The 12,646-nt window shown below is 45.7% G+C and overlaps 1 protein-coding gene across 1 annotated transcript in view; it reads right to left on the bottom strand.

Moving 5' to 3' along the window:
* Positions 1-12,646, bottom strand: part of Pappa (pappalysin 1) — a 226,936-nt gene that overhangs the window by 192,477 nt on the left and 21,813 nt on the right. Inside the window, exon 2 of the mRNA XM_027949427.3 lies at positions 1,701-2,763. Coding sequence (XP_027805228.2) covers positions 1,701-2,763 — 1,063 coding nt within the window. The remainder of the gene's footprint in view (positions 1-1,700; positions 2,764-12,646) is intronic.

Raw genomic sequence — 12,646 nt, 5'->3', positions numbered from 1 at the left:
CATGACCTGGAAGGAACTAGCCACACGGCAAGGCTGCTTCTCACATGTCACGGCGCCAAGGTGAGAGTCCAGGGGCCCTCCTGGTGCCAGGAGGCTGAGCTGAAGTGCTTCCTGACTGGCTGCCAGGCAGGACATTCCCCTGCCAGCACCGTCATTCCTCTGCACATAGGTACTTTGCCTGTGTACGGGAGGCCCTTGCTCTTTTGACAGAGACATAAAGGGAAGTGTCAGCAGAAAACCTGCAGAGGTCGGCAAATGTGCTACAGCCATCAGCAAGTGCAGGGTCCTGTGTGTTGGGCAGAATGGAAAAGTTCAGCTTGAATCTGGGAAAAACAGGAAAATAGATGTTGTCCATCTCTCTGGATTAAAAACCAGTTTCTTCAGGTCTCATATTAACTATGGGTCACTGGTGAGTTCACCTTTGGGGTCCAGGTTGGGGTTACTGGTCATGACAGAGACTAAGCAAGGCATTAGATAGGGGTCCCCTCTTAGCTTTCTAAAAGCCTCCAGTGTCCTGCCTTCTCCCCTAGTCTCTGCTGTCCAAATTATACCTATCTTTAAAAAATGAATTTTATTGTTTATATTTAAGGTCTACAGCAGGATGTTTTGGGATACATGGAGATAATAAAAATGTTACCATAGTGAAACTCATAAAATATCCATCATCTCGCATAGTTACCTTTGTGTATACGTGCCTGTCTGTCAAGAGCAGTTCAAATCCACTCATTTAGCATGGATCCCAAATACAGTACAATTTTATTACTTACAGTCTTCATGTGCATTAGATCTCTAGCCTTGCTCTATTATGCCTCGAATGGCACCTCGTCTTGAAGACGTTGCTGACATATCACCTCTTCCAAAGAAGTCTCATATTCAAGGTGCAAGTCAACTTTTTTCTTGATCTCCTCTGCCACCCCCTCAACACCATACACTCACATTCATTAGACAAGGAATGACAAATACACTGATCAAGAGCTAATTATGTGCTAGCCACTGATGGCAAGAGACTGCACTTTATGCATCCTCTCAGTCCCCACTGCAACTTGAACCAAGTAGGTGCTATATTCATTCCCATTTTACAGACGTAGAAACTTCCTTAGAAGCTTCTAAGAGGTCACAAAGTAAGAATATGGTAGAGTTGAGGTCAGGCCCAGGTTATCTGACCCCACTGTCTCCAGCTCCACCAGCATTGTCCATTAGAACTTTCCATGATGATGGAAATATTCCATATTGCTCCATCCAGTATGGTGGCCACTAGCTACCTATGGTGACCTCATATTGGAAATAGGGCTCATGCAACTCAGGAATTGGATTTTAAATGTTATTTAGTTTTAAGTGATTTAAATTTGAATTGTCACGGGCAAGAGACTTCTTTATTGAAGGGCAAAGCTCTAAACTACTCCATTATACATAGTACATAGCTTTTTGTACTCATTGTGTGCCAACCAATATAAATTGAGTTCTTTGAGAACACAGGTCTTTGAGTTTTTCTTCATGACCAATGGGAAATTCTCAAGATGAATAATGAACTATGCTTGCACATGGTCCTCTTGATTGCCTGAGCAATAGACTCGCCCTGGTCATTAAACTGCTGCATGACCAAATTGTCTTCACCCTGTAGGCCTCAGGGGATCTTATCTATAAAATGGAGCAGAGTTTTCAGCTATTTACTGGGCATCTTCTGCCCAGGAGGGTCTTACCTGTGTGGAGAGTCAGGATCAAAGCACGTCTTGGTGACATCAGTGATTTCGGGGTCACAGCACTCCCCACCATCAAAGTTGAACCGTTCATAGTTGCAGTCCATGTCACACACACCATTCTGCTGCTTCTTCATGAAGGCAGGGTGGCGCAGGTGGCGGCAGTCCCCACCGTCATGGCCAGTCAGCGAGTGGTTGCACTCGGGGTCACAGTTCTCATCCCCGATCTTGCTGATGTCACAGTTGGCCAAGATGAGGCGCTGGCGCAGAGAGGACTTGTTCACCTCCAGCACCTCCAACTCCCAGGAGATGTTGTAGTGTTTGAAGGCCTCGGCCAGCTGCTGGTGCTGGAAGTCCACCTGCTGGCGGCTCACCATGGGGTTCTTATGGTCATCATCGTACAGGTTGACCACGCGGTAGCGCACCACCTTGGGCCTGCGGAAAGTCGGGAGCTGGTTGTAGCTGGCGATGACCTCTGTGTTGTCACACAGCGTCTGCCCGCACAGAGGGGGCTCCAAACTCGTATCCAGCAGGAAGCCATGAGCACTGCTGAATTCCACTCGGGGGCTGTGACCGTCCTTCATGGGGGACCAAGTGCGCTTCACATTGTCCCAGTTCTCCTGGAGGAGGAGCTGAGGTAGAGGGGTGTGGAGGCCATGGGTTTCCATGTCGGACAGTATCTCCTGCTGAGTCCTGGCCACCTTCCACAGACTGAAGTGCTCAATGTAGCCCCGGAAGTTGTGGTTCAGAGCACTGCCTCCCAACATGAGCACTTTACACTTCTGGGTCAGCGGGCTGAATATGCCACCCACTTGCTGCCCAGAGGTTGCCACCTGGGCACCGTTCACATAGAGCTTCATCAGCCGACCGTCATAGGTGGCAGCTAAGTATACCCACTGGCCTGGGAGGTAGCTGCGGTGGGCATTGATGGTGGTCACTTGCCGGGCCCGGTCTGTCTTCAAGGAGAAAAAGTAGCGTGGGTCTCTGTGGCCTTGATCACTGACGGTGTGAATGCCCACGACCCATCCTCGGTCTCGTGAGGTGTAAGAGCATTTGTCATACAGCCCTGTGTGACCCCAAAGGAAAAAGATCAATGAATCAAGGATGGAAGGAGAAGGTGGGCAAGTTATTCTTCTCTGATTAAATACGTATCAGGATATTCTGCACTAGTGGTTTTCAAACTGCCCTGGTGGGACCTTGCCTCTGGGACCTCCCCAAGGGCAAAGCGAAGGCTGGAGGAACTGAGAGGGCAAGGGAGCTATATTTGAGGCAGTCTAACTACAACTTGAATTCAGGCAGTTTTACTGCCATTTTTCAATATGGCACATGAAAGAAAACTTTGGAAAAATGGGTGCTTCCCTCAAAGAAAACTCAAGAAGAACAAAAGTGGTAATAAAAACATGTAAACCGTTGGTTTTGCAAAGAGTTGAATGGGAAAGAAGACCAGGGGAGAGAGTATACTAATTGTAGTATGATATTTGATGTGAAAGGAGGAATAGTGGGAGGGGAGGCGGTGATAAATGGAAAGTGCTCACTTAAAAGGGCATTCCCTAGGATCCACTTAGCAGTCATTCAATGATCTGTGGTGTCAACCCTGTGGAAAATTGGCTTAGAAAAGTGTGGGCCAAGGACTGAAAAGGGCTGTTTCTAACAAGAATCTTGGCTAAGCCCTAATGTGCATCCCCAAAGAAAGGCAGACAATTAATAGCTGAACCATTTTTTGAAGATCATCACCTCCAACTCCTTCTCTTTCTGGGTGAAGGAGTTGAGACCCATAGAATGGAAAGCATTTGTTGCATTCCATGGAATCAATCATTGACAAATCTCCTAAGACCCAATTTAGCTTGCTTTTCTCTAGTACTAATCTATATATAATCCATAGACACACGTGTACCCTCTTAACATAAGAAGAGGCCAGGAATGCCTAGATCATTATTAGTACATTAGAGCAAAGTCCACCAAGCCTCTTTGCAGGCCAGACATTGTGTCAAGGTCTGTATATGTATTAGTTCAGCTAATACATCAGTGATACTAAGTTTCTAATTTGTGTCAAGATGGATATGGCAATTAAAGAAAGGGAAGAGACAGGGTCAGGGTCAACTGGTTGGTAAGTGGATCCCAGTTCTATAAGATTCTGGAATTCACTGTCCTGTGTGCTAGTTTCGTAGCATCTCCTACCCCTTTACTCATGCCTCAGGGATTTGGACCCCTCAGCTACCTGGGGGGTATCACATGCTTTAGCTAAATGTTTGGGGTCTTTCCAAGCCAGGCATCCCTAGACTTATTCTGAGAATGTTAAGAAGTAGCTTAGTGGATACTCTCTGGATCTAATTATCTTTATACTTACCAATCCCCTGTTCCTAGCCTTTCTGGAATATACCCAGTGTCCTTGGCACAAACAAAGCTGTTGGATAGGGAAAAGGACTTTCTAATTAAGAGTGTATTTTAAGTGTCAGATGATGCATGAGGCCAGGTGGGAGGAGAAAGAGAGGGAGATGAGAATGAATAGATGATGCTCATTTAGAAAGACAGTCCCTGTTCTCAGATGGAGAATCACTGCGGTCACCATAACTCTGAGTGTGCATCTGCCATTATGCTCATCAAAAGAGCATGGAGAGTGTCCAGAAAAATCAATAGAGGGGGCCCACACAGTCTTTACTCCTTTGTGGCTCTGGGACCTGAGAATTTATGTAAATCCCTGCTAGCTGCTAACACAGCCAGCATTTTGGCTGAGGATCTAGGCCCACCTACACCTCTCTTCCCATTCCCTGCTGAACCATATTTCAGGTCAGAGTCTCCATCCACAGTCATCCTTCTCTTATGGTTAGGGTGACCTTGGCAAAACACCAATTAAGTCTTCTGGGTCTTGGTTCTCTGTGTGGTCAAGCAGGGGACTGAATGAAGTTCCCCATTACGTACTCAGACCCAGTCTGATTTCCCTTATTCCAGGATTTCCAATGCCAGCCCTGTGAGTAGAAATCTCTCTCTCCACTGAACCTGTTCTACTTTTAGGAAACTTGACACTGGCTGTCCGGTTCAAGAGTTGCCTATGTGACTTCCCATTGCCTCCTCTCTGCAAGACTGGGTCTTCTTGAGAGTGATGACCACGTCTGGGTCATCTCCATAACCTGTCCAGCACCTGCTGCAGGAGGCCTTCCATTAATGTCTCATGAATAAGCACGGGACACGTGATTCTGAACAGAGTGGGAAAAGAGACAAGGCAAGGACTTTAAGGACCAAACAGAGTAAAAGACAATACTTTGTATCTCCATGGCTAAAGGACAGAGAGACTCAGAGGGCAGAATGTGTTCTTGGTATGGGGAGAAAGGGCAGGATCTTTGGACTCAGGATAATCTGCTTGAATTCTAATGACAGCAATTACTATCAGTACATCAGGGACAAAGTCACTTCCCCTCTGTGGACCTTAATTCCCTCATATGTTGTCATACTTAAATGACATAGTGGATATAGAGTCCCTGGCATACAATGACTGTCCAAAGGAGAGTTCCTTCTTAAGATGCTGGAAGGTCTGGGAGTAACATCAAAGATGAAAAAGTAGGAAACAACCAGAAATAAAATGCAGCAAAGCCAAAGAGAGAAGGTTCCCTGAAGGTATCTTGCCTAACTGGTTAAGAGCTGGAATGAAGGCACAAGTCCCCTCAATCCCACGGACAAGCCCTTCTTGTAAATCATAAATCCCCATCAGCTTAGATGATACTAAGGGAGTATATATAAAAAGCTACCTCCCTGCCAACTCCCTCCAAAGACAAAGACTGGACTCCAAATTTGGATCCCATTGCCCCAGATCTCTCTGCACATCAGGAATCAACAGGAGCAGAGGTCGCTGAAGTCACCACATTCATGTCCAGCCCGCATCTTAGCTCCGCTTCTTTCCCTCCCCTGTCTACTCCGTCCTGCTACAAAAAGAAAATGAAGGGTCTTCTAATGAGAAAATTCAAATCTGAAACAGAATCTTCTTCTTCTTCTTCTTCTTCTTCTTCTTCTTCTTCTTCTTCTTCTTCTTCTTCTTCTCTCTCTCTCTCTCTCTCTCTCTCTCTCTCTCTCTCTCTCTCTCTCTCTCCCTCTCTCTCCCTCTCCCTGCAGGTTTTTATTTTGCCAGGGGCTCCCAGCCCCTAGTTTTCCTGTTGCCCTTGGAAGGCGGCTTGCCTGGTTAGCAAGGTAAAATGTTTACACATCTGTAGGGTGCCCTCAGTTCAGAAGCCTTCCGAGGCTCGGGCCACCTCTGTTTGCAGTTTAGAGAAAAGAGGGAAGGATTGAGAGAGGCCAGATGCCACAGCCCAGAGCCCAGGAGTAAGGGGTAGCTGAGCCCCGGGAGGCAGAGAGGAAGGGCAGAGAGAGGGTTTTCAGTGGAACCAAGAGGAAACATATGAAGGGAAATGAGAACCTTGAAGCAGTGGCTTCAGAAGTTCCGAGGAAATGTTTACCTGGAGTGTAAGTGGTGGAAGAAAACAAGTGGGCTGAAACAGGGATAGGAAGTCTAATGGCAATGGGGCTTTATTTCTATATGAAAGTAACGTAATCAACAGTAGTCACATTTCAGGGGGCTGGGAGGGAAGTATCCATGTACCACCAGCCTCAAAGATCTGCGCTTGGCATGCCAGGTGACCTTGCCTGGGACAAGTCAACTCTCCCCTCTATGCTGCTGGGCTTCATTTCCCTTTTCTGTAAAAGGAGGGGTCCTGATGAAATGATCCCCCACTGGAATTTAAGAGGTCTTTTGTTCCCTGTTAGAATGGTTCCTTGTATGTTCATGGTGCTCAAAAAAATATGTGTTGATTTGAATTGGATGTCTTATTTCATTCCCAATTCCCCCAGGCTTGGTTTTCTATCCTCTGTGTCTCTCCACACAGGACACAGAAGCATATTCTCTGGAGGACACCAAAGTTCCAGCACATATCCACAGTGCCCTTCCACAGTTGTTCAGCTAGCTGGAATCCTGGTTTTCAAATTGGTGCTAGTGAGTCTGGAGTCAGCACTACCGTATGAGACTAAGGGATGATCCCAAGGGACATGCCCCCTGTAACAGAGTGGTAGTCCACCTGTGATTTTGCACACCATCTACATATAATTAGCATATACCTGCCCTAATTCTATAGGCCTGCAGGACCCAACAGTGAAAGTATCAAGAATCCTTTTATACTTCAACGAGGTGTCTGGGCACACTGCACAGCAGGAGAGCAGTGGAGGGCCATACCAGGAGAGGGGCTCCTGTTAAGACACTGGTCACTGAAACCCTGGTCAACTGGTCTTCTAATAGGTCCCTATTTTTTCTACAACTAAGCTTGATACACAAAGGGCTTCAAATTCCCCCAGAAACCTGATGTTTAAATAAACATTAAGTTTAACTGTAAAACACTGTCTCTTTTTCTTCTCATCACCCCATTCAACCTCACTCCAAAGAGCAAGACATGCATTAAAGAAGAAAACCCAAAGGCAGAAGGTAGAGGTAGGGGATGCCCCCCAAATCTTGGCCAGCACTGTCCTGGGAGAATACCCTGGGAATGAGGGGCACCCTTTAAAAATCACTTGAAAGTTATACCTCAAAGCAGTATATGGTCTGAGCACCCCCAGCCACCCCAGGCCCTGACACATCTCTGTCCCTGGTATTTATCCCACTCCTGCATGTCCTAAAACCCATCACTCATTCAATGCCCCCCTGCCCAACATGAGTCTGTTTGGTTCCTTGGCAGATATTCAGTGTCTTGAGGCACAGCCTGGTATGTCTTAGGTGTCCCATCAAGTGTGTTGGATTTCTGCCTTCTCTGTAATAGCACGCTACCCTTTCTTTAGAAATGACTGAACACCATGTGCTCAAGCATTCATCTCCTTTACAAAGCTGTCAGCAGAGCCCACTCTTCAGAGTAAACTGAGGCTCAGAAAGAACAAGTGGATATCCAAGGTATCACAGGGCAGTAGTCAGACCTACAAGATTCCCAGACCAAGGCCTGGAATCACATCACTGCACCGATTGCCAAGTGCCAAGCATTTTATTGTAGGCTGTTTGAAGGACAGCCCCCCTCCAGGGTTACTTCTGCAAGTCCTGCAGCGCCAACACAAGCAAGCTGTACTGAACTGCAAGCCAGGAGGCGACTTTCCCTGCCATTCTTTGCCTGGACCTAAACATGGACTCAGAATCCATGGTTCTTTAGCCCCAGTCAGGAGGTTGTTCTGTTGAGTTCACCCACTTCACTGGGACTCGGGACTTGCCTAAGCCCTTTCCTTCCTTCCTGCATTAGTTATTGGACACAATAACTTTATTTATTTGTTACGTGGTGCTGAGGATGGAACACAGTGCCTCACATGTATGAGTCAAGTGCTCTACCACTGAGCTGCAAGCCCACCCCTGGCCTCTTTCTTTTTCTGCAGTATGCAATGTTTCCTGAGCTTGTCTAACTGCATCAGGACTTCCAGCACTGGCCTTCATGCTTGATGGTTTCTGACCCAAGTTTTTTCCAACTTCCGGTTTTTATAATGCCTTTTTTCCCTCCTGAGATTGCTGTCGTACTCTGATTGCCTTCCATCTTTCTTTTCTTCTGTATGTGAACAGTAGTGCCCCCCTAAAATGCACAGGTTGAAGTCATAACCCCTGTAGCTCAGAATATGACTGTATTTAGAGAAGGGGTCTTTAAAGAGGTAATTACATTGCAGTAAAGTCACTAGGTGGGTCCCAATCCAGTAAGACCAGTGTTCTTGTAAGAAGAGGATAATTAGGGCACCTAAGTGTACAGAGGGAGCCAGGTGAGGACACAGAGAGAAGACGGCCACCTGCAAGCCCAGGAGAGAGACCTCAGAAGACAACAACCGTGCCAACCCCTGGATCTCAGACTTCCAGTCTCCAGAACTGTAAGAAAATAAAGTTTCTCTTCTTTAAGCCACGTCATCTGTGCCCCTTCCTTAGGGCAGCACATTCCATGAGCTTTCTACATTCTCTCTGGGATTTCCTTAAAATCTATCCCATTGTCCACTTGTTCCCAGTTGAAAATTATTCCTGCATTATGATGGAGTGTGTCAATGTATTCAATTCCTATTTTGAAAGGAGCCAAGTGTATATTAGGAGGATTCCTAAATTGGTGGCGTGGTCACCATGCACCATGCACCCTGGGGAAGGGTGCTCTGTGTCTCCATGTGAATTTGCGTTTGGAGCCCCTGCTGTGTGCTGAACTTGCAGCTACTGCTTCCCAGGCTGAGATACTTCCTGTAATCCTCACAGAGACCTTGTGCCATACATGGCTGCCATTTAAAGGTGAGAAAACTTGAGGGTCAGAGAAGAGTGGTCCAATGCCCAAAGCCACACAGCAACTCCCAGTAGGAAGGGCTGGAAATCATGTATCCTGACTTCTAGTTAGGTTTCCCCACAGCTCAGGGAGACCCTGGTCATGTCTTCATCCTGTGGCTTTCCTATGCTATTTTCCTGAGATGGTTAAACTCAATAGCACTGACAACATTTGATTTTCTTTCATCACTGTCAAAGGAGGAAAATTAGCAAAAGATGGCAATTTATATCCAGTCTGTAATTTATTTTGGCTCACTAGGAGAGTAAATACAGGAGGAGAGAAAACTCTACCAAAGTCACTCTTCCCTATTAAAAGTAGTATTTTCAAGTAAATGATAACAATAATAGTCTTTGAAAACCTTCATGTGTAAGTTTCTCAAGGTGCAGATACCCCATTAGGATCTCATAACAAGCCAGGGAAATGGGCTTTATTGCATTCATTTGGCAGATAAGGAAACTCAGGTGTGGAAAGGCTAAGTGATCTTTCTCCCCAAGTATCCCACATAGGGAATGGGGGATTTGGATCTGATTCTGCCTGCCCTCTGTCTGACTCTAGAGGCAAAGTTGACCCCAGCCTGCTTTCCTGCAGGAGAATATCCCTCATCCCCAGTCAAGGCTGTTGTTCCCAGGCCTGTTGGTGCAGTGCTGTGGGTCACTAGATAAGAGGTCCCACCTCAGAGTTTCCTCCTTTCCCTTCCCTATCAGATGGCAAGATCACAGCAGATGGTCATAGAGGTCCCTGCTCTGTCAGCCTCTGGACTCTAAAGATCTGGCTCCTTCAGATATCCAACCCCGGGCTCCCACTGAGGGAGATGTAAGGTCCTGGTGGGGGAGACAGCTCCAGGCCCTCCAATTTCAGGATGCCTACTAGCTGTGGGACATCTGCCAGGAGAATACAAGCAGAGGTGAGAGGATGTGGGGATGAAAGGGGGGAATTTAGGTCAACAATCTGGTTTCTTTCAAGAGACTAAAAAAAAAATTAAGAGCTAAAGGTTGAAGTGGGTCCTTTTTTTGTTTTGTTTTGTTTTCCCTTCCTCGATTTAATCGCCGGTATCAAAGCCACAGAGGAATGCTTGAGAGAGCAATACTATGGAAAGCTTTCATCTGTCCAAAGGAGAATGATTAAAACAGACAGATTTGGGTTAAGTATGCCCATGTCCTTGCAGAAGGTTCAGTCAGGGGGAGAATCACCCAAATGACCCGAAGGACTTGGTACCACCAACCATTTAGGGGAAGGCTGGGATGTCCCTGGAGAGTACACCTGAGGACCTTTCCTCAGCATTCCTAACCCTCTAGGGTCATCCTGGCTCAAAGGTTCCCCTTAGGCTCGGTGGCAGGAGGGGACTTAAAGTGAGTCAAACTGGCTGGAGTTCTGGGCATCCTATTCTGGAATCAGTGAAGCAAGAGCATCAGAAGTAAGCATACAGAGCCGTTCACAAGGTCAAGATTGGCTTAGGTGTTTCCTCCACTTTGGTCATGGAAGACCATGGGTAGGACCAGGTTTCCCTTTCCCAATGCCAAGGAGCTGCAGAATAAGCATCCGCAATGCTATCTCTATCTGCTCTCCTACCTGGATTCTCATCCTTGCTTGGGGACATGATCTGGGAGCTCCCTGACTACATGGTTCTCCTCAACTGTTTGAGTAGCTATGGGACCTTGAATGGGTTAATTCAACTCTCTGAGCCCCAGTTCTCCTGCATGTGCTCTGGGGATGGAAAGTCCTAGCCTGTACACTTCACAGATCTCTTTTGATGGAGAAAGGAGATAAATGGGGATGCATATTTCCTTACAAACGACTTCAAGCTATTCAGATATGAGGTGATTTTGAGAAGAGTATTCTTAGGGGTTCCTCAAACCCTTGCATTTCATCAACATACTGACTCACGTAGTGCATTTGGAGTGGCAAAGTGCTCCTGGGGATTCCAGGTATACATGTGTTTCCCTCTGGCTCTTGACTCTCCAGCCTGCCCCCTTTGCTCGTGCGTAAGCAGTTTGTGTAGGCATAGAAAGGTCAGGGTCTTACAGATGGACCAACCTGGGGTCAAATGCTGGCTCTGTCATTTACTAGCCATGTGACTTGGGAAGTCAGGGCACCTCTTCTAGTATTAGTCCTCTCACCTGTAAAATGGGGATAATACATCTTCCTCTGATGGTTGCAGAGGGAGCTAATGAGATAATGAACATGACAGAACTTGGCACGTGGCCACTGGCAACATAACAAGCGTTAAAACACATGTACTGTGGAGTCAGACTGATCTTTTCGAATCCCAGTTCTGCTCCTTGTTAGCTGTGTAGCCTGGGGCAGAATCTCTGCACCTCCTTGATAGTTCCCTCATATGTAAACTGACATAACAAGTACTTAACACCCAGTGCCATTTTGAGGATTTAGTGAGAGACAGCAAACATGCATTTGCATATCCCGTGATAAAGGTAGCTGCACTTTTTATTAATATTCATAATAAATGTCTGTTCTTTTTCTACAGAATCAGGGCTATTTTTTCCCCCTTCGCCTGTGCTGTTATACATTATCCTTTCTGTCACTGTTCTCTGAAATCGAGACACACACTCACTGCTCTCTTTTTTCACACATTGTCAATGAAATTGGTGCATATCAACTTAAAAAAGGACGTAGAGGAGGAGATGAAGAAAAAAGACAAAGAAACAGGGGGAAGAGGAGGGCAGCAGCATTTCCAGTTTTTTTTTCTACTTTAATAGTTGTGCATCTCGCTGAGTGCTAGCTAGAGCTGGTCCTTCTGTTGATGCAATATAGATATAATAGGAGCTGGTATTTTGCAATTAGGAAGCCCTATTATTACCATACCACCTCCTTATACTATCCCTAGCATTGCTACTCTGATTTGTTCTAATGCCAGACATAGCTACATGTACCTATTGAGAAATAAATATATCCGCCATTCATGATGTGCCATGTATAAGGTCAAGAACTTTACATGTATCATCTCATTAAAGTGATTACAACTGTTTAATGAAATAAGTTTTCTTTGTCCCATTTTACAAGTGAGGAAACTGAGACTCAGAGAGCAGCATATGATTTGGCAAAGGTCACCTGAACTGTAGGAACAGGAATAGAATTAGACCCAGCTCTCTGATCCTAAGGCTAAAACTTAACCAACATACTGTTTTCTATGGAAATTATAAGCAAGAATTATTTTTTTATTTAGTTGAATATTTATTTTTCATAGTTAATTTTTAAGTCTACCTAATATTGATTATGCATTGTTAGTTATAATAATACAGAAGAATCTTAAGTTTCTTTGAAATTATGGAATATACAAAGCAACTTTCTTTCATTTGCTTCTCTCAACGCTCTCTACAGGAGACAAGATAGAAATGATGATTTTGTTCATACTAATGGGGAAAGTGAGGCTTCCAGAGAGGCAGTGAAATTGCCAGTGTCACACAGCTTGTGAGAGGCAAAGCCAGGATTTGAGCCTTAGCTCCAAACCCAGCACATATCGATGCCCTCTGCACCGCCTCCTCTTGCCTCATGAAATAACCCTGAGTGATAATCTCACCATTTCCACTCATGCTCTAAACAGATTTATACCATAACTCTACATTAATCTAAGGGCAGAGAATTTGAAGTTGTAGAGCAGTGTGTGTGCAATCCATTCCAATCAGAACCAGCACCATC

The sequence above is a fragment of the Marmota flaviventris genome, chromosome 13 (assembly GCF_047511675.1).
Source record: "Marmota flaviventris isolate mMarFla1 chromosome 13, mMarFla1.hap1, whole genome shotgun sequence".
In the NCBI taxonomy this organism is placed as follows: domain Eukaryota; kingdom Metazoa; phylum Chordata; class Mammalia; order Rodentia; family Sciuridae; genus Marmota; species Marmota flaviventris.
The sequence above is the reverse complement of the archived record's forward strand: the minus strand, read 5'-3'. Positions and strand labels throughout refer to the sequence as shown.